Here is a 27,839-nt window from a genome sequence, read left to right on the forward strand (position 1 = left end):
GCCACGTGCCCCGGGAAGAAGCGGGTTTTCCGCACAGGAGTCCTCCAAGAGCATAGAGCGGGTGGCTAGAGGAACCAGGAGCGTAGGTAGAGCTCGGAGGAGCCCTTCTTGCCGGCGTGACGGGTTGTCAGTAGGAAGGCGCTGCGCGCGCAGCTCGTGTCGTGGTTGGAGGAGGTGGCCGCAGGGTGCCCGCTCGCGCCGCAGGTCTAGCCGGAAGCGGAAGCAGTGGCGGCGGCGCAGGGCCTGAGCGGAGCCGCCGAGCGCAGCTCTGAGGGGGTGCGGGACGGTGAGTGCGGGGCGCCCGGCGGCGACGGCCCCGGAGGCGGGGAGCGCGAGCGGGGCCAGCACATCCGGGAACTCGGAGTGGGGGAGGGGGGAGACCCGGATGGGGCACGGGACGGGCCTGGCCTGGCTTGGCTTGACTTGACTTGGCTTGGCCTGAGGGCCGAGACGCGCTTCGCCAACGCCAGGTTTGAGCGCCTCCCTCGGCGGGCCTTCCCCGCCTCTGGGGCTGAACCCCTCCCCGCGAGGGTCCCGGGGCGCCCCTTCCCTGCCCCCCGCTCCTGGGGCTGACCCCTCCCCAGCCCCCGAGGGTCCCGGGGCGCCTGCCCCCCGCCCCTGGGGCTGACCCCCCCCGAGGGTCCCGGGGCGCCCCCCTTCCCTGCCCCCGCCTCTGGGCCTGCTTTGTTTATGCTGTAGGGTGTGTGTCTGGAACCAGTTCCTCTGCTGGCACCTGTGAGATGGGAGGGGGGTTTGAAATTTACAAATGTTTTCACAGCTGAGCCCCGGTTTTGGAACGTCTGCTGATGAAGATGATGTAGAAATAATATAATTGTATTGGGTGAGATAGCTGACAATCCAAAATTAAAACCCTTCTATGTCCATTTAAAAATCTTCATTACTATGATCGCATGAAGGATGCAAAGGGGCCAAAGTCCTTTTTTGCAACTCTCAGATAATGACCAAGTGCACTTCTGTGAAATATGCTGCATTGAGGAACAACAGTGTGTTTCTTACTGGGTTTTGTTAAAGCAGAAACTGGAAACCCCTTTGTCACAGAGTGGTTTGGGAGATGTTTTGTTTCTGTGTCTAGCTGGATTGGCAGATGAGAGAAGTGGATACACAGATTGGGGAGTCAAGCGGGTGAAGGGAGGGGAAATGTTCACCTGTGGTCTTAGAGGCTGAATACTTTGTGGGTTCTACTTTAGTGTCTCAATCACGAGGCTGACACCTTCAGGGAAGTAGTGTTTTGCATTGTTCCCTAGCCACCATTTTCACTGTCTGAAGAAACAAGCTGATGGGTCCAATAGAAGTTTTGTCTAGATCTCTTCAGGTAGATGTGAGGTCACCGTGATGGGATGGTAGAATATGGTAGGAGGAACCATTGACGCCGCTGGTTAAGGCTTTCCACTTCAAAAGAATGGGACTTAAGGTATCTCAGACAGTAGACGGAGATAAAGTAGAAATAAGGCAGCAGACGAGATCTAGAAAATCCATACAAGATGAGGGAGACACCAGGAATGACTGCTTTGTTTTAGGGCATTATTAGTTCAAGATCAGCTTTTTTTTTTTTTAAACTTGATTTATTTTTTTTTAACCAGGCTTGAGGGCTTTCAAAATCTGACAGGCTTTCCACATTTATGTCTACATTTTGCATTTCTCTACTAAAGAAAATAGACTTAATTTTCTCTTCTAGCTCTCATGAATTAGTCCAATTCTGTGGCGTTTGAGTTGTGAATATGGCAAGGGATACTGAGAGGATAAAAATCAATTTTTAATTTTTAAAAAATTGTTTTTATTTAAATCAGATTTTATTTAAAATACATTTTCTTTTAAAATATGGTTGAAATTAAATTAGAAATTACTAACCATGGTAATGCTTAAACTTATTCTAATCTATTAAAATCATGTAAATAAACCCAAATGCTGCATCAATGAGCCCTCCTCAAATTTTAATGCATTAAATGGTGCTTTTTTTTTTTTTAAATTATATGCAGAACCAAGAGGAAAGTGTAGAAGTTAAGAATCTGAATAAATGTATGTTAAGATGTCTAATTGGTTAAATAAATGTGAATAGATATAGCATATCTCCCTGGATAGCAAAAAGTAGTATTGCCTTTACACTAAATTTTTATATTTGGTCGCGAATCAGCTCATTTTCATGATTATACCAATTGATGTGAATGAACCTTTCTTTAGGAAAATAACTAAAAAATACAAATGCAAAACAAGATTAAAATTGATGACTTAAATCTCTTTGATTAAATGGGAAATGGAAATGGTTGGTCTTGCTTTTTTAAAAACAGTAAAATGTTATAACTTACACTTTGGCCCTAAATTGATCTGATGGTGGCCTTTTAAGAGGCTTATAGTTTGTTCCAGCTTCCAGTGTAACAGTGATAGTTGATTTCATTGTTAACTTAAAAGATGATCTGGCCCGTGTTCTCTAAACTGGCCAAGCTGTCCTCAGATGCTCCCTGATCCTGGAGCTGGCACCCAGGGTGATCCAAGCTAGAGTAGCCTTCAGGCTACTGTCTTACATGAAGTACCAACAAGGATTTTTGAGGAGCTTAGTGTCATTGTGCAGGTTGTCCGGGCCTCTTTCCGAGGGGCGTAAGAACTGCTATGACTGCTTTATGCCACTAGAGGCTTTCCTTATGCCAGGAAATCCTCCTGAGGCCATTTAAACCAGGATTTATGGCTGCTTTGCACTGGAGCAGGGCAAAGCAGTGAGAGAGGAAACTGGATAATCAATCTCTACTCTGGCCACTGCATTCTTAAATCTCACTTGTCTTTTGAATATGTGTGTGTGTAAGATTCCCTAACAGATACCGTTGAAATCTGTTTTTTCTGCAAATAAGGACTCCAGTCCACTAGAAACTGGCCCAAGAACACCATTTTGTATGTCAGTGAAAAGCTGTTTGGAAGCACTGATTTTTTTCACACCATATTAATATAGTCTGGATTCTAACTATGATCAAGACGTGAAAGGCTCTGTCTCTACTTACAGATACTCTGAGCCATCCACGTCTCTTTTGTGTCTGATTATTTAGGTGTCATTTATCTTTTTTTTTTAAACAGAGCATCAGTGCTCTTTTGTATTAAAGGGACACTTTAATGTAGTCAGTTTTTAAAAAGTTAAAATAGTATCAAGTCTTACGTCTGCTCCTGAGTCTCCCTGCCAGTTTCTGTAGTTTTACAATCACTTTTCCTGTTTAACAGTGTGTTCTCATCCCTATTGCTTTTGTGAAACAGGGTAAACTAACTGGTATACAGAGGAAACAGTGAAACAGATTCCAGTTTATTGTAAAGCAAATAAACTGGAAAAAAAAATACAGGGAAAAGTTTTTCCTAGCCTCTTTCAGTTACAGTAATTTTAGGTGTTTGTAACAAAAGAGGGTATAAAACTTTTTAGAAAAAAAATGGTTTTTATGTTGATGGTGTCCCTGTAATGTTTTTTGGGGTTTGGTTACATGCATTGCTTGCTTTGTGAAGCCTTTTTAAAATTATAACTTCTAATTATTAATATTGCTGGTGATGGATGGCTTTTATGGGAATTTCCTCCAACTCTTTGGGCATGGTTTCTGTTTTCATGCTTTTTGCTTACTATGCAGTGAGCTGTGTGAGGCTTTCAAAAAGTCGGTAAAATGTGAACAATAAGTTTCAGAGAATATTGGAGCTCCTGAACTCTGTGTAGAAGTTGGTGGGGACCTGGGTGTAGGAAACTAGAAATGTTTGCCCCTAGAGGAAATGACAGTTTTTACTTGAAGTGCCTTTCTTATGTCCCTAGATGCATCACTGCAAGAGATATCAATCCCCTGAGCAGGAGACCTACATGAGTCACAAATGGAAGAGAAGGAGGTCTCACAGCAGAGAATATGAAGGAAGATTGCGATACCAGCCTCAAAGGGATCTTCCAAGGAGATCACGGTCTAGAAGGTGAGAGCTGGTTTAATCGGAGGCTGGGATTCTCCTCTAAGATTCTAATCAGATTTCAGGGATAGAATTGGGTGGTGATAACATTATCAGCATTTCCTGATCATGGCTAATAGCTTCAAAATTGGAAGTAAATGGGTTTGTTTCTGAGCCTCTTGTTAAATCTCTGACTCCATATCCGGCTACGACTCCTTTCTAAAATACTGAGATACGTTAAGTATTGATGAAATACCCTGCCCTGGAGTCAGTGTTTCTCAGTACTGATATCAAGGAGTGAATTAAATCTCTAATGTCAAACCAAGTTGTCTTCTGAAATTGCTGCCCAGATTTAGTTAGTTAGGGTAGAGTGAAAGTGTTACCCTAAAATTTTAAAAAAGAGAGCTGTTTTTAGTTCAGCTATATGTGATCCTTCCTAATTTGACCCTGCTTAAATTCCAGCCTTGTTCAAAGCATCCATTGGAACAAACCAGATAATGCATAGGTGCAAGTAAATTTAGCATAGGCACTAAGCATCTGCTTCAGGGAACTGTGCTGAGAACTGTGGGGATGGGAACTGTAACGTTTGCAAGTAGTGCTGCATGCCGATGTGGTACACTGTGCATCTGAAACAGGATAGCTAGTCAGCATAGCAGCTTGCACAGGTGTTGTCTGCGTGGTTCAACTTGCAACTGCAGTTTGCTAGTGCAAAGGCAATAAAAAGTGTATCCAGCTGACCCTTACGTTCTTTAACCTTTCCATTGTTGGTTTTTATTTTTTGTTGTTCTTGAAGTCTTTATATCAAGTTTTGAAGACTTCAGTAGTTCAGCCAGAGATAATGGGCCTACTGGCCTGCGATGTGCAGGAGGTCAGACTAGATGAACATGATGGTCCCTTCTGGCCTTAAAGTCTAGGAATCTGAGATCTATATTTCAGTTTCAACCAAGGTCAGTAGTGACCTACAGTTGCTGCTATCTGTTTGGCAGCCTGTGTTAAATTAGTTGGTCTTGGCCCAGCATCTAATGGATCAAGTGAAATCACTATCCTGCTTGGCAACAATTGGCCCCTTGGTTGGCAAAGAGGGAGAAAAATGAAGAAAATCGAGACTTGACAAACTGGAACATTAGCAGCTCCCAAAATTTTGATTAAAGATATGATTGGTTGCTCTTATGTAACTATTGAAAGGCGTCAAGTTGTGGTTGTCTGAGGTTTACTTTATACATTTATTTTTGATGTGCAGTTAATCTTAAAATATAAGACGCTCACTTTGAATGTGAAAGGGCAATAAACTGACCTTTGTCTTTATGAACTACAAGCTTTGCTACATAAACACTGCCTTCTCATTCAGTATCATACACCACTGTGACCATATGGGGAATCTGTATGTACAACTTATGAATTCTGGTTGATATGAAATTGTTATCATGGAATGCCTCTGTGTGGATATGGAAGCAAACATTTGCTGACAGTACTATAGCAGGTCTTTCCTAGACCTAATAAATGGAGTTGTTAACCTTCACAATTGTGCTCTAATCTGACAATAGGTGTGCTAAGGAGGTTGCCTGAGCAGGAAAACCAGTTTGACCAAATTTCTCTTCAGGGGGGCTGATGAAGTGGAGGGTGCAAAATCATCACCAGCAGAACAGGTGTTGGTAGGGGACTTAAACTCAGGACTCAGACACAAGGGCCAGAGAAGAGATGGGCTTGCTTTTGTTGTGGGAGTGGGGGTTAGCAGGCATTTGGACCATGGCATCGCCTCTGCCAAAAGGGATATCAAACATGAGGTCTGCATCGTGAGTATGTGCGTAGAGCCTGGGTCAGTGCCTAAACTCTGCCCAGCCCCAGCTAGCTAAGGGAATGTGGGTTTGACCAGGGTCCTAGGGGAGCCACACTGAGATTGCTCAATTTGGGCAAACTGTAAAGAATGTGACAGACAAAACTGGTGGTTATTCTGATACTTAGATTTACCAAGCCAGCAACAAAACAGCTTCCATAATGCTGTACTGGTTACCCAGACACCAAAAACACAGTTCCCTTAAAGCAACCCAGCCTTTGGCTCCCACCCAGACAGCCAAGTCAAATATGATGGGGCTTACTGAAAATCTTGTTCATCATATAAAAAGTTCTGCCAGTCCCAACAGATTGGACACATTACCTACCAGGTTAATGAATATTTCAGATCTTACCCAAATATATGCTTACAGCCAATTCTTATCAACTAAGCTAAAATTTATTAAAAAAGAAAACAATGTATTGGTTAAAAGATCATTATACATACAGGTATAAATAGTTTTTAGGTCAGTTTTATAGCAGAGATGGTGAGCTTCAGAGTTGCAAAGAGTCCTTTTCAGAATCAAATATTATAGTTCAGTGTCCAAATATTCAATATCTGGGTGGTCCAGATGGGACTGGAGACCTCAGTCTTACACCTCAAACTTCCCCTGAATGAAGCTTAAGTAGATCTGAGATGAAAGGATCTGGTCCTAAGAGTTTTTGTATAGAGATTTTTTGCAGCCTGTTGACAGCACCAGTCCTTGGGTGAACAATAGGCTTGTGAAGTAACCGTCTGTTTTCTCACTGGTAATTAGCTACATGGTTTAACATAAGGCAGTTGCCTATCTCCCACCATTTGCAGGTGATTTGCTACATACTTCAAAGAGAAGTTGAGACAGTGATATCCCTATATTTATAGTTCATTTAAATGTTAATATCTTTTTATTCTTCGAGTGATTGCTCATGTCCATTCCAAGTAGGTGTGTGCGCGCGCTGCATCCACAGTTGTCAGAAGGTTTTTCCCTTAGTGGTACCCATCAGGTTGGCTGTGGACCTTGGAGTGGTGCCTTTATGGCAGTGTATATAGGTCCCTGCCGACCTGCAGCCTCTTCAGTTCCTTCTTACTGTCAGTGTCAGTAAGCTTCTCTTTCTCTCTTGCCTCGGGCAAGCGATTCCCTTCCTTTGTTTTGTAAATAGTTTTTATTAGCATAGTATTTATAGTTTTTAGTTTAGTTATTTAAGACTTTGTAGGGCCTTTCCCCCCATTCCCCCCACTCTCACCTTTGGGGACAGGGGCATGCCTCGGTGTCAAGGCTTCAGATCCTGTGGATCTTGTCAAAAGCCTACGCCCAGGGGAGATCCTCACAACTCCTGCTTAAAGTACATGGGGGAAGCCCATCAGAGTGTAGAATCTGCAGGAGCTTCCACCCAAGAACAAAGAAGGAGAGGGACTTCAAACTTCTTCTTATGCAGTTGGCCCTTTGCCCACAGCTGGCACAGGCTGTGTCAGCGCCGAAATCCAGCACTTTGGTGCGGAGCACACTGGCCCCCGTAAGGGATGCTGCGGTGCTGGCAAAGGACCTCGCACCCAGGGACTCACGGCACCGACACTCTCCGGCACTGAAGACAACTTCAGCGGCCTCTTGGCACTGATCACGCTTGCCGGTGCCACATAAGAAGCAAAGAAGAGCCGAGAGGTGGCGTTTGCCAACAGAGCAGTGGAGCGTGATGGGGCTCACGGAGACACTCAGTTCCTTCTCAAGCGACACCGGCACCGTTGACTCCGGCCAAACAGGTGGAACCGTTGAGTCTGGTCCTGTTGGACTCCCCAGCACAAGAGAGCCAGATGGGAGAGCTGGACAAGCCATCTACCCCAGATACATTTTGAGGCCACAAGGGACCTTATGGAGATGATGGCACAGCAGTTTCTGGAACTGGCACCGTACAAGGGGCCAGTTCTCTCTGAGGGCAAACCGGCCATGCTTCAGCAGCAGTCCCCCTCACTGGGGCATTGCTCTCCAGCACCCTTGTGGTCCCCAACGTCAGACTCAGCCTTGAAGCTGGAGTCATATATCTCCAGGCAGAGCCGGCACCATTCTCATCGTTCCCGGCGGGAGGAGGCGCACCAGGTCCCTATGATGCCCTGGCCTCCTCAATGGCAAGCTCCAACGCAATGGCCATTCTGGACCCCCTGAGCATATCATCAAGCCCAGGGGCTGAGCTCCAGGTCCCTGTCCATTGCCTCAGACAGGCAGAACCCCCCATCTGCCTCGATGGTAAGGGAACCCCCTAAAGGATCGGAGCCCGGCACCACAGCTGGTATCGTGCCAGCCACCACGCAGATGGCATCACTGGGGGGAGGAACCTTGTGAATTGGAGGGTCAGGAGGAACCTGTGCCCATGGGGGCTTCTTCATCTTCCTCCTCAGACGAGGCAGTAGTGTCTACCTCTTTGCCAGCCGTGGACAATAGGGCCCATCAAGAGCTGTTCAGAAGAGTAGCTCAAAACCTAGGTCTTCAGGCAGCGGAAGTGTCAGACACAGATCCCATGGTGGATATTCTGACGCCAGAAGGGCTGTCAAGTGTGGCCTGTCCCTTGATCAAGACCATTCATAATACCACAAAGATCCTCTGGCAAACTCCTGCCTCCATTCCTCCCATGGCAAAGGGGGTGGAAAGGAAATACTTTGTACCTTCCAAGAGGTATGAATACCTCTTCACGTGCCCTCAACTGGGCATGTTGGTAGTGGATGTGGCCAATGCCAAGGAAAGGCAAGGGCAGCAAGGCCCTGTGTCAAAATCCAAAGAAGTTGGACCTCTTCAGCCATAAGGTCTATTCCACCAGGGGGCTTCAGCTTCCAAATGGTAATCAGCAAGCGGTGCTCAGTTGCTCCCTCTGTCCAAGGTTAAGGAGCTCCTTCCAACAGACTCCCGTTTCGATTTTGGAGCTGTTATCGAGGAGGGTAAGGCGATTGCAGGGACTTCCTTGCAGGCCGCGTTGGACGCGGTGGACTTGGCCACCCGCACAATGTCCACTGCCATTGTTATGCGCTGAAGCTGGTGGCTGCAAGTCTTGGGCCTCCCACCAGAGGTATAGCAAACCATTCAAGACTCGCCGTTTGACGGCTCGGGTCCGTTCACAGAACAGATGGACTCTAGGCTTCATAGCCTAAAAGTCTCTAGGGAAACCTTAAAGTCACTGGGCCTCCACATGCCAGCCCTGCAGAAGAAGAATTTTAAGCCTCAGCCCGCGCCTCACTTCTACCCCTCTCCGCAGAGATAGAACTATAGCTGGAAACGAGGTAGGAGTAATAGGCAAAGGCCTCCGCAGTACTCCTTGAATCAGAGCCATGGCTCAATGAGGCAGTCTCCAGCTTCTAAGAGAACTTTTTTTTAAAAGGCACACCTCGTGGGTGGCACACCAGTCCTCATCCTGGATCCTTCCCCACCTTTTGTGAACTGTCTGTCCCATTTCTACTGTGCTTGGGCCCAAATAACCTGAGCACGATACAACTGGGATATTCTTTTCCCTCCCCGTCCCTCTTTAGGGACCCTTTTCATGAGCAACTTCTAGTGCAGGAGGTGCAAATGCTCCTACTTCTCGGGGCGGTAAAGGAGGTCCCTCTGGAGTTCAGGGGCAAGGTGGTCTACTCATGATATTTCCTAATTCCCAAGGCTGAGGGTGGGCTCAGGCCTATTTTAGACCTGCGAAACCTCAACAGATTCATGAAGAAGTTGAAGTTCCGCAAGGTCTCCCTGGCTTCCATCATCCCCTCTCTGGATCTGGGGGACTGGTATGCCGCCCTCGACTTGAAGGATGCGTGCTTCAAGTCTCCATAATTCTGTCCCACAGAAGATTTTGATTCATGATAAACAGCATCCATCATCAGTTCACAGTCTTCCCCTTTGATCTCTCAGCAGCTCCTCAGGTGTTCACCAAGTGCATGGCGGTTATGGCAGCCTTCCTATGGAAACAGCAGGTGCAGGTATTTCCCTACCTGGATGACTAGCTAATCTAGGGTCAGTCTCGGGCCCAAGTGGAGAACCATGTGAGCCTGGTGCGTATGACATTCCTCAAGCTTGGCCTCATTCTGAATGTGGCAAAGTCAACTATAGCCCTCACTCAGAGGATAGAGTTTATCGGAGCCCTAAACTCCACCCAGGCAGGGCTTTTCTTCTGGAAGTTCGTTTCCTTGCCATGAGTGCTATCATAAATTATCTCAGCAGATTCCCCACCACAACCTAAAATGACTTGGACCAATGGCTGCTTGCACGTAAGTGGTACAGCATGCCAGACTGCGGCTTCATCCCCTGCAGGCTTGGCTGGCCCTGGTCTACAGGCCAAACCGAGACCACCTGCACAAACTGGTCGCTCTTACCTTTCCGATTCTCAAGTCCCTCCAGTGGTGGCTGGACCCACAAACAGTATGTGCGGGAATACCCTTCTCCAAACCTCAAATGACACGGTCACTAGTCACAGATGCATTGGCAATGGGATGGGGAGCACACTTAGGCGACTTCAGGACTCAAGGTCTGTGGTCCTAGGCAGAACTTTTGCTGCACATCAACATCAAGGAGCTGCGTGCAGTGCGCATTGCTTGCCAGACAATTCAAACCTATCTTCAGGGCAGATGTGTGTCAGTATTGACAGACAACACCACAGTCATGTTTTATATAAACAAACCGGGTGGTGCTTGCTCCTCTCCCGTGTCAGAAAGCCCTCAAGCTGTGGGAGTTTTGCATCGCCCACTCAATACAATTGGAGGCCTCGTACCTTCCAGGTTCGCAGAACGAACTGGCCGACCGCCTCAGCAGGTCCTATCATGGCAACGAGTGGTCTCTTTGCCTGGCTGTCCCAGTCAGTATTTTCCAAAGTTGGAGCTCTCCCCAGGTAGACCTGTTTGTGACACAACACAACAGGAAGTGTCAGCAGTTCGCTTCTTCCTGAATCACTGCCAGGGCTCGCTTGCAGATGCATTCCTCCTTTCCCGGAAAGGGTGCCTGCTGTATGCATTCCTACTATTCCCTCTCATCCACAAAGTCCTTCTCAAGGTCTGACAGGACAAAGCGTCGTTAATCTTGGTAGCTCCAGCGTGGCCACATCAACACTGGTTCACCATGCTGCTGGACCTTCCGTGGACACACCTCTAACTCTGCCCCTGGTTCTGGACTTGATCACCCAGGACCACAGCCGCCTCCAGCAACCTAAGCTGGAATCTCTCCACCTCACGGCATGGAAATTCTGTGCCTAAATCCGTTGGCGCTTGCATGCTCAGACTCAGTTAGGAAGGTTCTCCTCAGCAGCAGAAAACCTTCCACTCATGCCACTTCCTGGCTAAGTGGAAGAGGTTTACAATTTGGTTGCTTCAGAAGGGCACTCCTCCATTGCAGACGTCGATTCCCTTCACCCTGGGCTATTTACGCCAGTTAAAATTGCAGGGGTTGACAGTATCGTCAATAAAGGTTCACCTGACTGCCATTTTGGCTCTCCACCCCGGGTCAGTGGGCCACTCAGTGTTTCCTAACCCTAGCATAGGCCATTTTCTCAAAGCTCTAGACCAGGGGCAGGCAAACTTTTTGGCCTGAGGACCACATCGGGTTTCTGAAATTGTATGGACGGCTGGTTAGGGGCGGCTGTTCCTCCCCAAACAGCCAGGCATGACCCTGCCTCCACCCCCTTTCTGACGCCCCCTGCTTCTCGCTCCCTGACTGCCCCCCGGGACTCCTGCCCTATCCAACCCCCCATGTTCCTGGCAGCCCCCTGGGGACCCCTGCCCCATCCACCGCTCCTGCTCTCGGTCCCCTGACTGCCCCCGGAACCCCTGCCCCTAACTGCCCCCACGGCCTCATCCAACCCGCCCCTTCCCAACTGCCCTCCCCCAGGACCCCTTCCTCATCCACCCCCCTGCTCCTTATCCCCTGCCGCCCCATCCAACCCCTCTTCTTTCTTACTGTCCCCCAACAGGACCCCTTCCCGCATTCAACCCCCCTGTTCCCAGCCCTCTGACCGCCCTGACCCCATCCATACCCCTGACCACCTCCTGAACTCCCCTGCCCTCTATCCAGCCCCCCCACTCCCTGCCCCCTTGTGCTGCCTGGAGCACCAGTGACTGGCAGGCCGGGCTCTGCAGACCCACTGCCCAGAGCATTGCGCTGTGCAGGAGAGGGGCCAGGGCTGAGCCTCCTGGACCAGGAGCTCAGGGGCCGGGCAGGACGGTCCCATGGGCCGGATGTGGCCTGCGGGCCATAGTTTGCCCACCTCTGGTCTAGGCAGACTGTACTCTCAAGTACGACAACTGGTGTCCTCCCCCCCCCCCCCCCGGCTCTCAATTTGGTGCTCTCTAGGCTGATGGGCCTTCCCTTCGAGCCCCTGGCAATTTGCTCTTTCCTGTACTTTTCATGGAAAGTAACATTCCTAGTGGCTATAGCATCGGCCAGAAGAGTGTCTGAGCTCAAAGTTCTGATATCTGAGCCCCCTTGTACCGTGTTTTATAAGGACACGGTGCAGTTACGACCACACCTGGCTTTCCTCCCAAAGGTAGTCTCGCAATTTCATGTGAATCAGGACATCTTTCTGCTGGTATTCTGCCACAAACCACATACTAACAGCAGGGAACTCACACTCCATTTCCTGGATGTTAGATGCATGCTAGTTTTTTACATTGAGTGGACAAAGCTGTTTAGAAGGTCGATGCAGCTATTCATGGCCATTACCGAGAGGATGAAAGGTCTTCCTGTCTCATCCCAAAGAATCTCTTCTTGGATCACGACCTGTATCAGGACGTGCTATCACTTGACAAAGATTCTGGCTACACCGTTGATGACGCACTCCACAAGAGCTCAAGCTTCCTCTGCAGCGTTTCTGGCTCAGGTCCCTATTCAGGACGTCTGCAAGGTGGCGATGTGGTAATTGGTTCACACCTTTGTCGCACTATGCCATCACTCAGCAGGCTAGAGATGATGCTGCGTTTGGTAGAGCAGTGTTTCAGTCTGAAACTCGGTGAACTCCGACCCCTCCTCTGGGGTACTTATTGGGAGTCACCTACTTGGAATTGACATGAGCAATCACTCGAAGAAGAAAAAAACGGTTACCTACCTTTTGTCACTGTTGTTCTTCGAGATGTTCTCATGTCCATTCCAAGACCCACCCAGGAGTATCTGGCAAGAAGGAACTGAAGAGGCAGCAGGTCGGCAGGGACCTATATACATGGCCATAAGGGCGCCACTCCAGGGGGCTCCACAGCCGACCCGACAGGTACCACTAGGGGAAAAACCTTCCGACGATTGTGCATGCGGCGCGCTCACACCTACTTGGAATGAACATGAGCAACACATCTCAAAGAACAACAGTTACAAAAGGTAGGTAACTGTTTTTTAATCTCTGAATTAAGAGAATCCAGCGATAGAATGTAATCAAACAGTTCTTGTCTAACAGTATATAGGTAAACACTAGGGCTGTCAAGCGATTAAAAAAATTAATCACGATTGATTGCGCTGTTAAACAATAATAGAATACCATTTATTTAAATATTTTTGTTTTCTACATTTTCAAATATTTTGATTTCAGTTACAACACAGAATACGAAGTGTACTGCTCACTTTATATTTTTATTATAAATATTTGCACTGTAAAAAACAGAAGAAATAGTATATTTTAATTCATCTAATGCAAGTACTGTAGTGCAATCTCTTTATCATGAAAGTTGAACTTACAAAGGTAGAATTATGTACAAAAAGTAACTGCATTCAAAATAAAACAATGTAAAACTTTAGAACCTACAAGTCCACTCAGCCCTACTTCAGCCAATTGCTCAGACAAACAAGTTTGGTTACAATTTGCAGGAGATAATGCTGCCCGCTTCTTGTTTACAATGTCACCTGAAAGTGAGAACAGACATTTGCATGCCACTGTTGTAGCCGGCATCGCAAGATGTTTACGTGCCTGATGCGTTAAAGATTCATATGTCCCTTCATGCTTCAACCACCATTCCAGAAGACATGTGTCCATGCTGATAACAGGTTTTGCTCGATAACGATCCAAAGCAGAGCGAACCGACGTATGTTCATTTTCAACATGAGAGTCAGATGCCATCAGCAGAAGGCTGATTTTCTTTTTCAGTGGTTCGGGTTCTGTAGTTTCTACATCAGAGCGTTGCTCTTTTAAGACATCTGAAAGCATGCTCCAAACCTCATCCTTCTCAGATTTTGGAGGGCACTTCAGATTCTTAAACCTTGGGTTGAGTGCTGTATCTGTCCTTGGAAATCTCACACTGGTACCTTCTTTGTGTTTTGTCAAATCTCCTGTGAAAGTGTTCTTAAAACGAACATGTGCTGCATCATCATCCGAGGCTGCTGTAACATGAAATATGTGGCAGAATGCGGGTAAACTGGAGCAGGAGACATACAATTCTCCCCCAAGGAGTTCAGTCACAAATTTAATTAATGCATTTTTTTAACGAGCATCATCAGCATGGAAGCATGTCCTCTGGAATGGTGGCTGAAGCATGAAGGCGCATACAAATGTTTAGCATATCTGGCACGTAAATACCTTGCAACCCCAGCTACAAAAGTGCCATGCAAACGCCTGTTCTCGCTTTCAGGTGACATTGTAAATAAGAAGCAGGCAGCAGTATCTCTCGTAAATGTAAACAAACTTGTTTGTCTTAGCAATTGGGTGAACAAGAAGTAGGACTGAGTAGGATTTGTGGGCTGTAAAGTTTTACATTGTTTTGTTTTTTGAGTGCAGTTATGTAACAAAAAAATCTACATTTGTAAGTTACACTTTCACGATAAAGAGATTGCACTACAGTACTTGTATGAGGTGAATTAAAAAATACTGTTATCATTTTTACAGTGTAAATATTTGTAATAAAAAATATAAAGTGAGCACGGTACACTTCGTATTCTGTGTTGTAATAGAAATCAATATATCTGAAAATGTAGATAAACATCCAAAAATATTTAATTTCAGTTAGTATTGTTTAACAATGCGATTGTGATTAATTTGTTTAATCAGTTAATTTTTTTGTTAATCGTATGAGTTAACTGCGATTAATCGACGGCCCTAGTAAACACACAAAAACACAAACATTATCTATCAGTATTTCTAAAGGTTGAATCTGGGTCAAGTAGCCTGCAAGTTCCTTAATCCTTTCTGGCCCCGGGTCACAGTGGGATTCACTGTTCGGATCACAGTGGTCTGATCTAACAGGAGAAGCTTGACCAGATTTGTGGACCCTCCCCCCCCCCCCCCCCCTTTTTTTTTTTTTTTTTAAAGTAGTAACATCATTTATATTTAAAAACAGAAGCACTTGGTATTGAGGTTGAGGCTTCAATTTATAAATAATTGTGGAAGAGAAGTTTGTAGCTGATAAAGGTGGAAGGTCTAGCATCCTTTGGCACTTAGTATAAAAATCTGCTTATGTTACTAAATTGGCCTAAAATTTACTCTAAACATTGTATAACTTTATGTAATGTTATAACTGGTCAGTCCCAGACTAGAGAGACAAGGTAGGTGAGGTAATCTCTCTTGTTGGACCAACTTCTGTTAGTAAGAGAGACAAGCTTTTGAGCCACACACAGCTCTTCTTTAGGTATAACTTTGGTGTTATTGACCAGTCATCAGAGACCAGGGACTGACTATAGAGACTGAATGGTCCTTTTGGCCCACAGAGGTAATCCTTTCTGGTCAAGATGTGCAGTAACATGGAGGATGCTTGTGTTGAACATGCAGCACCTGCTTTGTAATTAAATGAAGGACTCTAATCTTCAGGGCTGTCAATGAGAGGAAGAATGGTGTGGTTGTTAAGGCAGTGGTGGACTTAAGTTCCCATTGTGCTACCCTGGGATTCTCTGTTCACCTGGGCAAATCATTTAGTCTCTCTGGGCCTTAATTCCCCATCTGTTTAAAAAAACACAACAAAAAAGCTTCCGTGCTGCATAGGGGAAGTGAGGGGTTGTGAGGAAAGTACTCACATACTGTGGTGATGAGGCACAAAGATAGAATCTAGTCCTTCCCAGATCTAAATTTGCACGTTAAGCCTCCTTTCCCATAAAGGAGAGAATACCACATATTTTGACATCCCTTCCATTTGATCCGTGTGAACTACTTGTCCAAAAGTCCTGTGATATGGTGCAAACTCCCAGATCGGGATTCAGGTCAGAACTAGATCCGCTACCATTGTTCCTCACTACCCTGCAGAGGGCACAAGAACACGTGTAGTCAGGCTGCCTTTGCATGCAGCAGTGCTCCGTTGTTTGTGCAGTGTGCTCTGCCCTCCCAGGTTTATAAGTGGGTTCTTATTTGTAATGCAGCCACGAGAGGATGCCTTACCAAAGGAGGTATAGAGACAGACGGGAGAGTGATAACTACAGGTTTGAAGACCGAAGCCCTTCTTTTGGAGAGGATTATTACTCTACCCGCTCACACCACTGCCGGAGATCACGGGACAGAGAGCACCACCGAACGAGGAAGCACCAGCATCGCTGCCGGAAGCGCAAGACCAGGTCTTGTAGCAGTGCCTCATCGGTGAGTAGCATCCAGATGAGTTCAGGATTGTTCAGGTTTTAACTTTTTATCTTCTGTAGCTCTGAATACACTGGGTGAGTACCTCTAATCCCTCTTCTGTTTTGTTCTTGATTTTGTTCCACTTCACTGTGTCTTTAAACTGGAAGCATTAATAGTTGTTAATTTTGACAGACCATTCCTAGCACCTGGAAATAAAGCCTAGCTTCCCAAGGCATGGGGGGGCAGGGGGAGTGCAGCGAAACCAGATGGAATGCTTGTCTGCACAATTACAAGGGGAACTCCTGGATGCAGGCCTGCACTGTTGCAGCATCCACTATGGTTGTGTGTCCTCCTCTTTTATTCGCTTGAAGGTTCCACTTCTGCTACATATTGAAACTTCTGCCTGAGTTGTTACTGCTACATTGTGACAGCATAAGATACTCCAGTGTAGATACTCCATGTTTGTTGTGTCAGAATCTTGTACCCCTTAGGACGAGTCAGCTGTGTCAAATCCATTCTTCAGAACTGTTAGCACTCTGGTTATCAACCACTTCCCCACAATACTCGGGAGAGGTGCCCTGTTGTCACTAGTTTCCTTGGACTGAAGTTTTGTTTGAGAATGTCATTGTTCTCTCTCTGACTGGAATGAACTACAACCTCCCTCTCCTAGTTAGTGATGATTAATAATCAACTTGTGGCAAAGGGGAGGTGGGTTATCCCAGGACAATGGAGTGACTTGGAAGTGTTGTGAGGTACTCATCCAAATGTCTTAACTTTACCGCCTCTGTCATACCCTAGTAGGATCCGTTACTATTCACAGTTCTCAAGTTTGTTGCTTTCATATAGTTTAAACAAAGTGATTGATTCCTAACCCCTGTGGTTATACTGGATACTTGCATGGTTTGGAACTCTTAATGGCCCATCACTTTCCTTCTTTTTTTTCCAGCCGAATTTATCTGAGTTTTAATGCCAAGGTTAAATGATTGAAATGCTCCAATAACAGCTGTGCGTGTGTGGTGGTACTGTGCAGGTTTCGGTTGTTGTGATCTCTGCTCTGTGTTGTGAAGTCTCACAGCAGCTATCTCAAGTGCTCTCTGAAACTTTTTCTCCGTTCAGACGATCTCTTAAACTTTGTCTGTAGTTCATTCTTCTTGACTTGTTGGGGAAAGGAATATGGCGGAGCACATATTAGGAAGTTCAGACATGGAAGTGTAGAGCCCTGTTACGGAATCTCTCACTAGATAGAATGTAACTAATTTTACACTTTGTTTTGTTTGAGGGACTAAATAGAAAAGTTCAGTCACTGGACAGAAGAGTTGTTGGCTTTGGTGGGGGTGTTTCTGCTGGCGGGAAGGAACCTCCAGGAATGTTTGGCTGGTTTTCCAGTAGAAGCTAGTAGCAATGGGCTTGATTGTGAGCTCTTACCTATAGCACACCTGGAGCTATGAGCTATAAGGCTCTCGAGGGACTTAACTCTCCTGCTCCTAGAATTCTTTCAAGTTTTAAATCTGTGCAGAGGAAGGACGAGGACACTGGCCCTATATGGGTCCAATCAGGCTTGCAGATATAGGATCAATTCTGTTGTTGGTTCCATCAGGATGGGAAGGGCTGAGTAGTATCGAGTCAAGGGTGGGACAAGTCCCTGGGATAGCTGGAGATGTTTATTAATAAACATACAAAGGAAAGCGGGACAGACTCCACAAAGGGGGAACTGCTAATCTGGCTTCTACTAGACAGCCTGACCAACCTGACTTGTGTACTCTACCCATCGGCACACTTGCCACTGGAGAAAGTGACGTGACTGGCAAAGCACTCGCTCTTCTTGCGCTACTGGCAGCATCCTCTATTCACATAGAGGAATCTGCTCCTCTGTGGCAAAACATGGGGGGAATGCTTGTACGAACCCAGTGACTGGAGCATCCCAGCTGCTGCTCCCTGCCAGAGAAGAGGGTGACACTTCCCGCTAAGAGGCAGCTTCATCAGACACTGTAGCTAATGAGACAGTTCTTTACATACCTGTAGCTGTTTTTACTTTTCTGTTTTGAAGTTAGTTTGTGTCTTGACGTGTCCCTTGCAATATCCCTATCGTTATATATGCTGTGTGCCTTATGAAATGCGGGGATCTGGAAAATCCAACCACCGACGCATCGTCGTCTCCACCTTTGAATGACAACTCAATCTGCCAATCGGAACTGCCCGCTGTGTGCGATTGGTCGGATGGCGTTTCGGGGGGCGGTGTGTGCAGAGAAGCCAACAGAGCAGTAAACGCAGCAGGAGCGTGGAAGATGACAAGGAAGGTCACCTGGTGTGCAGAATCGGCGATTGGCTCCAAGAGCGATGTACAGCCACCTTTCGTAAAACTTTACCTCTCTACTTTCTATCCCCATGTTAGACAAGATCTCTCTTATTGTACTGGAGGGGTCTCTAGTGTTTATTGCTTATAAATGGGCTGACCAGTAATTGCCTGAAGCAGACAATAGACACTTCTGTTTTAAAGAGTGTAGCAGGGAGATACCTTTTTGAGATGTGAATGCTGTGAAATTGCAGGACCTCATGCCCTTCAGGTTCTCAAAGCTCACATCAGCTCTTGTTTTCTCTCCTAGATGAGATTGTCGGCAGCCTAGGTGAAGGCACTTTTGGCAAAGTTGTGGAGTGTGTGGACCATGCCAGGTATGCTATCCTTGGTCTCCAAGTGACTTACCTATCATGTACCAGTCAGTTCAGACATGGATGAGGTGGGGTGGATTTGTCCTGTTCTCTTAGATGCTGATACACATTCCCCAGCTCTTTCACACTCAGCATCTGGTGCTGAGCCTGTGGGCCTCTTTAGTCTAGGTAGAATCATAGAATATCAGGGTTGGAAGGGACCTCAGGAGGTCGTCTAGTTCAGCTCCCTGCTCAAAGCAGGACCTATCCCCAATTAAATCATCCCAGCCAGGGCTTTGTCACGCCTGATCTTAAAAACTTCAAAGGGAGGAGATTCCACCACCTCCCTAGGTAACGCATTCCAGTGCTTCACCACCCTCCTAGTGAAAAAGTTTTTCATAATATCCAACCTAACCTTCCCCCACTGCAACTTGAGACTATTACTCCTCGTTCTGTCATCTGCTACCACCGAGAACAGTCTAGATCCATTCTCCTTGGTACCCCCTTTCAGGTAGTTGAAAGCAGCTATCAAATCCCCCCTCATTCTCCGTCGCAGACTAAACAATCCCAGTTCCCTCAGCCTCTCCTCATAAGTCGTGTGTTCCAGTCCCCTAATCATTTTTGTTGCCCTCCGCTGGACGCTTTCCAATTTTTTCACATCCTTCTTGTACTGTGGGGCCCAAACCTGGACACAGGCCTCCAGATGAGGCCTCACCAATGTTGAATAGTGGGGAACGATCACGTCCCTCGATCTGGTGGCAGTGCCCCTACTTATACAGCCCAAAATGCCATTGGCCTTCTTGGCAACAAGGGCACACTGACTCAGATCCAGCTTCTCGTCCACTGTAACCCCTAGGTCCTTTTCTGCAGAACTGCTGCCTAGCCATTTGGTACCTAGTCTGTAACGGTACATGGGATTCTTCCGTCCTAAGTGCAGGACTCTGCACTTGTCCTTGTTGAACCTCATCAGATTTCTTTTGGCCCAATCCTCTAATTTGTCTAGGGCCCTCTGTATCCTATCCCTACCCTCCAGCGTATCTACCACTCATCCCAGTTTAGTGTTGTCTTCGAACTTGCTGAGGGTGCAGTCCACTCCATCCTCCAGATCATTAATGAAGATATTGAACAAAACCGGCCCCAGGACCGACCCTTGGGGCACTCCACTTGATACCGGCTGCCAACTAGACATGGAGCCATTGATCGCTACCCGGTGCTCTTCCTATCCCTTCAAAAAAAAGTCCCTAGCAAAGTGGGAGGGGAGAGAAGAGATATATGCTTGAGTGACCTTCTTGGTTACAACATGAGGCCATTGTATTCTGTAACTTTCTGCAGTTCTGTTAGAAACAGTTATTCAGTATTAGTTTGCCTCAGCTTGGATTCCACTCAGTATCATCTTTTGCTATAGACAAGAATGGGCAGATCATCAAATTCCAAGCTGTTACTTTGCTGGCCTTGTTTTCCACTCAATTATATGCCCATCCTGGGTTTGCCAAAGTGATCTTATCCTCTTTCTGTCAGTGTTTCTGCTATATGACTGCCCTGTGTTTACTTAGAAACTTCTCTGAACTACAGCCCTTGCCTCAAAGAGCTTAGTCATAAATGGGGCTGAAGAGAGCACAGGACTTTAGGAGGAAAGCATTCTTCCCCTTCCTGAGGTCTGCGGCGGTGGAGTCCCTCTCTCTCGTGCACTGTAAAATATGGAGAAGGGAAATCCCACTCCTTAAGTCCTTTGGAGGTGCACTGGAGATAATCCCTCAGAGGCCAGTGAGGAGGATGAGGAAAGCAAAGGGGTGTGGCCAGCAGTACATATGGGGGTTATTTCCACCTCTCCCATCCTGTGGATATATGAGGGGCTCCCCAGTCCTTAGTACTTGCGGAGTAAGGTGTCACTTGGATAAGTGCATTAGCCCCCAGCAAGCCTTGGGATGGTGACTGGGGACCATTCCTACAAAGTGGTTTTAGTTGCCTCTGGTGGAAGAATATGCAGATGAAGCGAGGGTGATGGATTCTCCTTGATCCTGGCTTTTCCCAAGCTGCATTTCCCAGTTTCATGCTGCAGTCAACAGCAGGGCATAGCTTACTAATACAGTGACAGGCAGCTGTGGTTTGCTCCCACTGCATGGCCCTGAGAACCAATTTGGGGAGGGGATGAAAAATGGCCAGTGTCTCCTACCTCATCCCAGGATTTATTGTAGAGACATTTTCTCATTCTCCATCCAAAAAGAAATTGGGTTAAGAATCTCAGAAACTGGGAATTGTTTTTTGCCTAGGGACAATTATTTGTTGAGGTGGTCTGGGCCACTCCACCTCTGACCCATTCCTGTGTCATCTTCCCCTCTGCAGAGGTAAATCCCAGGTGGCGCTGAAAATCATTAGAAATGTGGGAAAGTACCGAGAAGCAGCCAGACTGGAAATTAATGTCCTAAAGAAAATTAGAGAGAGAGACAAGGACAACAAATAGTAAGTTTGATATCTTGCATAGAAGCTGCTGCTGCTTAGTGCTGTCAACGTATCTACTCGGAGAGGAGGGTGGTCGGTGCAAGGTAGTGTGAGGGAGAGCCTGAGATAAGAGCATGAAAACTTAATGCCTGTCTTTTCCGTCTACCTAGAAAATGGTGTTGTCTTCTCCCTCGTCCACCCTCTGGGATTGGGAATATAGAAGAGCTTTTTTAGTATGAATTGTGACTTATTCCTAGGTCCCTGAATATGTAATTATTGACCATAAATATCTGGGAATTGGGTTAATTTATCTTTCCCTATTAACTAAACACAGTTCTTTATAGTGAAACATTCCCCCCCTTCTCACCCCCTTCAGTGTAAGAATTTTGCTGCTTACACTAGGATATCTATGTCCTTGGCATCTCTGGATGATTGAGCAGGTGAATTCCAGGTCGCTTAAGGAGAAGCATGGCTGGGCTGTCTGAAAACTGAGTGTTTGTGTGCTAGTCACTTGGGGAGAAGGAGGGATGGGAATACTACTTCCTTGGAAGATTGTTGTGTGGCCAATAACATTCTTATTATCCATTCTGTCCAGTTTGTGTGTCCTGATGTCCGACTGGTTCAATTTCCATGGCCACATGTGCATCGCCTTTGAGCTTCTGGGCAAGAACACTTTTGAATTCCTGAAGGAGAATAACTTTCAGCCATATCCCCTCCCCCAGATCCGGCACATGGCATACCAGCTCTGCCATGCCTTGAGATGTAAGTTACCCAGATTCCTTTGCCACGGTTGTCTGCAGCAATGAGGTGAGTTCTACTCGCCAGCTAGTGTTTTCTTTGAGAAATGTCAGTTTGTTTTTACATGCATGTTAATAGTGTCTGAACATTTTGGCTAGTCTCACTTTTCACAGTCTGAAGAGTTTAAAATCAGGTGAGCGATTCCGATGTTTTTGGAGAACAGTGAAGGGAGGTGGATTGAGGACATGGCTTCTAGATTCACCTCAGTTTCCTCCTGAAAGAGGGGGGAAACTAAACCTTGTAAGCTTCACACAGACGAGACTTACTGCCTGTATGTGGCGAACGCGATGGGGTGACTGAAATGTATATTTAACAGTTAAAATGTGATGACATATAGTGAGGAACCTGGCTTCAAATAAGATAATTCTATGTAGCTTAATGAAGCTGTTTGATACACAGTTGACATGGGCCATGGTGCAGCACCTTGCACTCTGGTTCAAAGTACCGTCCTTTGGGGCAAGGGAGCATGTGTTCGCAGGGGGCCTATGTAACAGACATAGCTGTACGGAAGGTCCAGCGGTGGATTCTTAAACTTTTCTCTCTTCTCTCCCCACCCCTCTCCGCAGTTTTACATGACAACCAGCTGACTCACACTGACCTCAAACCTGAAAACATCCTCTTTGTGAATTCTGATTTCGACACCGTGTACAATGAGACCAAGGTAGGTTGTGCCTCTGAGAAAGAGGGTGAAATGATTGAACGCCTTGCATCTTTCTGCAAGAAAAAAATTTTCCTTTTTCCCATTCTCTGGTTGAGCATGAGGGCCATCATCTCCAGTGGCTTGGACAAAGTCAGGAGGCCTGCATTCTATTCCTGACCTTTCCAATCTATAAAACGAAGAGTACTTGGCTACCTGAGTTAAAGAGCTTTGAGATCTGTGATGGAAGGTGCTATACAAGTGCAATGTTTCTGTATTTTGTGGCCATTTTTACTGCTAATGACATGGGCAAGGAGCTCTTATTGGGATAGAGGGATCCTGTTGGAACCCCTCTCTATTCTGAAACCCCCTCTCCAGGTTCCTTATAGCTATTTCTTGTGTTGCAGAACTGTGAGGAGAAATCTATTAGGAACACAAACATCCGTGTGGCCGACTTTGGAAGTGCCACTTTTGACCATGAGCATCACACTACTATTGTTGCTACTCGGCATTACCGCCCGCCAGAGGTGATTCTGGGTGAGTGGAGTTACGTTTCTGTCTTTACTTATGGCTTTCTGGGGCGTGGGCCACGGGATGCATTAGGGTAAGAATTGGGCTTCACAAGAGAGAACAGACTGGAAAATCTCTGATTCTGGAGTGGAGAAAGGGGACAATCTACACTGGCCTATTTAGACAAAAAGTTAAACCTGCTGCTGTGATGGGTCTCTTGGGAGCAAAGGTTTGGGTGGTGCTGCAGATGGGGCATTAGGACTGTTGAGGCAGCACACCTGGTCTGCATCACGTCCAAAGCCTGGAACAAAGACGACGCTTTCTTATATGCAAAATATTGTCCGTAAATATGTGCCCAGAACTTTGGGGGAGTGCTCAGCCCAGAGATGTGGGATGGCAGAGATCTGAGATGCTTGTGTGAGGTATCGCAATTGAGTTAATCAGAGAATAACCACTTCAGTGCACAGACTGAAAAGGGGGCATCTCTCTGTTCCGGGACTCTGACTCCCAGAGGACTAAGCAGTCATCTCACCAGAGAAATCCACTGGGCGTGTAGTTGAGTTTTAGGTCTCTCCAGTTTTAAAGGAAACTAGAGGCCACCAGCAAGGAATTTGTGCAAGCTCCACGTTTGTCACTGGAAGCTCAGTCATTTTTTCTCCTCTTCATTGCAGAGCTGGGCTGGGCACAGCCGTGTGATGTCTGGAGTATTGGCTGCATTCTATTTGAGTATTACCGTGGCTTCACACTCTTTCAGGTACACTTTTGTAAGGCCTTTATGCCCTTGACTGAACTGTGTAAGCTTTAGCCTTCCTTTTTAAATTGTGAAGCCCAAATCGACAATGGAATTTATGCTCCTAATTTCCATTGAACTCAGTGGAAGTTAGGAGCCCAAATACCTTTGTAGATTTGGGCCTACATTTTTCTGGGTCCCATGAGGAGACTACCCTACTAGTCCATCCTTGGAAGGGTGGGTTTAGACCTTCCTGTCTTCATTGTGTAACTGTTTCAAGGCTAAGAAAATAACCTAGTCGCTCTTCCTCTGCAGACTCATGAGAATCGTGAGCACCTTGTAATGATGGAAAAAATCCTTGGGCCAATCCCATCTCAGATGATCCACAAAACCCGGTAAGAACCAGCTTCTGAGCTCTGAGCAGCTGACTTGGCTGTTGCATTGTTCTGGAGATGGTGGAGTAGGCGGGATACCATTTCTGATGCAGAGAGGCCACGCATCAGAATCCTAACGCTAGGGTTGTAGTTCTGGGTGGAGGTCATAGGGTCAAGAAGAGACTTGAACTTGAAATAAAAGTAATGTTGAGTACAGGTGCTGGGAAAAATGGCCAAGCAGCCTACAGATAATGGAACCCTATTGTTCTATACCACTAAGAGGGCCTTGCCTAGGATTTCTTCCATGCTTTTGCAGAGACAGGACCACCGTTCCTGACAGTGAACTTTCATGCAAACAGCATCAAAATCTGAAACGTCTGTCGTTTTCTGGCAGCATGGTTCAGTGGCTAAGGCACTACAGTGGGAGTCAAGTGACCTGGGTTCTGTTCCCTGCTCTGCCGTTGACCCTAATATTTCACCTTGGGCAAGTCACTTCTCCTCGCTGTGCCTGGTTTTCCCATCTGTGAAATGGGAATGATACTTCAGTATCTTTGTAAAGTGCTTTGAAATTCCGTGGATGAAAAGTGCTATACGAGATTTATATTCAAACCCCAAGTATTGGCTACTAGAAATCATCTAGCTTGGCTTTAACCAGGCTCAGCTTTTAAAGACCACCTTGATCGCTGGTTGGGCTGGTAGAATACCCAGCATATAGTTTTCTGAAGTGCTTTGGAAAAGAGGTACAGCGTCCTCTGATAGCACTGGCTGGCTTATATGTAATGTAGTTGAGTCCTAGTACCAATGTCTTGCCTTGCAGTGCAGCTACGCGTACCCCATACGTGTGTGCCCCCAGATGTCTCTTGCAGATAGGACTCTTGAATAGTTCCTTTTATTGTACAGGAAACAGAAGTACTTCCACAAGGGGGGACTGGTATGGGATGAGAACACATCAGATGGAAGATACGTCCAAGAGAACTGCAAACCACTGCGGGTATGAGACGCTGCTCTGATTTATATAGAAAGCTTAGGTAGCTCTGCAGTGGATGCTGAGATTCCTAGCTTCCACAGTGTCACCTGGCATGTTCTTGGAGTGAGATGACACTGGATGGAAATGGGGGTGCTGCTGTCAGTATCTAAATGACATGGGAGACACACATATAGCTTCATTCCGTATATGCAGGGAGCACCTTGGCACAAAAACAAAACCTTGCTGAGACTAGAGTGACTGGTCTGTCCCAACAGAACTGTTTTAAGCTGTATTAGCTTTTACAGAGCCTATTAACCAATGCTTTACAATCACTCCAGATCCTGTTCCCAAATCCGCTGTAGTCGCAGTTAGTAAAGACTTCACTTTGTGTCACTGTGGTGTGGTAAGAATCAGAAATTAGGGATGGAATTGTTAGGCCATGTAGCTCCTCCTCCAGCTAGTTCAGCACTGCTCCATACGCTGTGTTCTATAGATGAGCAAGCCCCTAGAATTCCATGGTGGTAGCACGGTCCCATAGATGGGATGAGGAGTGGGAGCCTGATCTCTAACAGTGCTGAGCACTCCAGCTTCAGTTGACTTCAGTGTGAGCTGTGGATGCACTTCGCTTCTGAAACTCGGGCCCTGGGTTCTGTACTGGATCTGTGACTGGATTGCTGTGGCCTGGGGCAAGTCTCTTTGGGTGCCTCCAATTCCCCAGCTGTGAAATAGGGACTGTGGTGGTGAAAATCACCATAGAAAGATGTGCTGGTTACTTTTACTCTGCCTTTATTCTTAAAGGAAGCTGAGGACATGTCTGTCTCATGTCTGGTTAGTTTTATCCTTTGAGGCAGGACAGGAAACCCTCTCATGTGGCTGCTGCTCACTGAAAGGACTTGGGGAGAACCCTCAGCTTACAGGGAATCTAATCTTCCAAACTGTTCCAGGCAGGGAAGGCTGAGGGGATCCGTGCAGGACTGCATCTGGGCATGGCAGCTTTGGCTTTGTCTGTTGTGGGCACAAGATGGACCCCAACCTTCCATCACAGGGCAGAGGAAGATTGAGTCCCTGTCTATGGAACCAGGAGAGCTGGATTCCATTCCCTGCTCAGCTATTGACTTCCTATGTGACATGGAGAAGTCACTTAGCCTCACTGTGCCCCAGTTCCTCCTCTGCCCAGTGAGGGTGATAGCTCTGCCCTACCTCCCAAGAGGTGTGATGATAAATACAGTACAGATTGTGAGATGCTCAGATACTGTGGTGATGGGAGCCATCATGTGTACCCTTACATGGAGCCTCCACTCCAAGGATTTCTCCCTACAAGGGGGAAGTAGTATGTAGGCGGGAGTGGGCATCCTATGACTTCTCACCCAGTGGAGACCATCAGAGATTTGCCTGGTGTTTTACTGGATAACAATTAATCTAATAGACAAGGATGCAGCAGGAATGTGGGAGAGATGGAAGGGGCTTCAAGATGGGCCACATCAGGCCAGAGGTGGCTCTCACCTCAACAGATGTTGCAATGAGGGCCTGCAGTTTGGCAGACAATCACATGAGTTTGTTCCCTTCGCCCTGTAAAAAATGTGGAACTGTTGATTGGGGAGCAGTGACACTTCCCTCAGCATTCTCTTCGAGCTGCTGCTGTAGCCAATAGAGGAGACGCTCGCCACTGCCACAGGGTTCTACCATCCCTAGCTTTGTCTGCTTGTGGAGGAAGTAAAGGACAACCTTTGAAACTTTCTTCAAATGCCCAAAATCTCTTAACTTCCCTTGGCTTTCTCAGGAATAAAGGTATGATGGTGTAGCACCCTGCCCTATCTGTAGCAGTGTTGCCAGCTCTCAAGATACACAGTGTGGAGGGTCGTGTCTAGTTTTTGCCAGATGTTTGCCTGCATTTTTCCACAGCTGAATCTGTACTATTCTGTTTCAGAGCTACATGCTGTATGATTCACCGGACCACGTGCAGCTGTTTGACTTGATGAGAAGGATGTTAGAGTTTGATCCTTCCAAGAGGATCACATTCTCTGATGCTCTGCTGCATCCGTTCTTTAGCGGCCTGTCTCCAGAGGAAAGGCTGCTGTGTAGTCGAGTCTCAAACCGTGACCTGAGCAGATGACAGATGGGTGGGTGGTGATGCCTGCTGGATTTGAACATATTCCTGGATCAGTTTGACCTCTGCTGTAGAGGCACCACGCAGCCCTCCTGTAGTGGAGGGTTCAGAGGTACTGGTGCAATGTGATATGGACCCTGGGCATGGGAGGGGGGAGGAGAAAGCTACAAGGAAAGCACAGATGTCTCATATTTATATGTTGTAAAGTTAAAATAAAGTGTTTCTTATTGTTTGATAATTTACTTGTATGAATGTGTCCAGCTATTTTTTTGATCCCACCCTGCCAGATTTTTTCTGTTAAATAAAAAGTGGTTTTATATTTCTCCACAAAACGGCATTGTTATGAATGTGAGACATTACTGCTTTGCTGGCTCTAGGTAGTCCTTCATTTCCAAGCATGGATTGGACTAACCTTGCTTTGTCTTCTCCATTAGCAAGTG

General features: G+C 46.6%; 1 protein-coding gene across 3 annotated transcripts; it reads left to right on the forward strand.

Moving 5' to 3' along the window:
• Positions 1 to 27,641, forward strand: CLK3 (CDC like kinase 3). Of its 3 annotated transcripts, none has more exons than XM_037910507.2 (13): positions 1 to 286; positions 3,791 to 3,939; positions 15,999 to 16,212; positions 18,437 to 18,530; positions 18,795 to 18,861; positions 21,181 to 21,297; positions 21,872 to 22,038; positions 22,641 to 22,735; positions 23,119 to 23,248; positions 23,893 to 23,975; positions 24,267 to 24,346; positions 25,226 to 25,316; positions 27,220 to 27,641. In XM_037910507.2, exons 2-13 carry the CDS (start codon positions 3,791 to 3,793, stop codon positions 27,403 to 27,405), a joined length of 1,473 nt encoding a protein of 490 aa, XP_037766435.1. In that variant the 5' UTR covers positions 1 to 286; the 3' UTR covers positions 27,406 to 27,641. The 3 variants fall into 3 exon arrangements, with proteins under 3 accessions (XP_037766435.1, XP_043380139.1, XP_043380140.1); XM_043524204.1 differs by lacking the exon at positions 1 to 286 and adding an exon at positions 382 to 470; XM_043524205.1 differs by lacking the exons at positions 1 to 286; positions 3,791 to 3,939; positions 18,437 to 18,530 and having other exon boundaries at positions 16,093 to 16,212.
• The last annotated feature ends 198 nt before the right edge of the window (positions 27,642 to 27,839 follow it).

This window comes from Chelonia mydas, chromosome 10 (assembly GCF_015237465.2).
Source record: "Chelonia mydas isolate rCheMyd1 chromosome 10, rCheMyd1.pri.v2, whole genome shotgun sequence".
Classification (NCBI taxonomy): Eukaryota; Metazoa; Chordata; order Testudines; family Cheloniidae; genus Chelonia; species Chelonia mydas.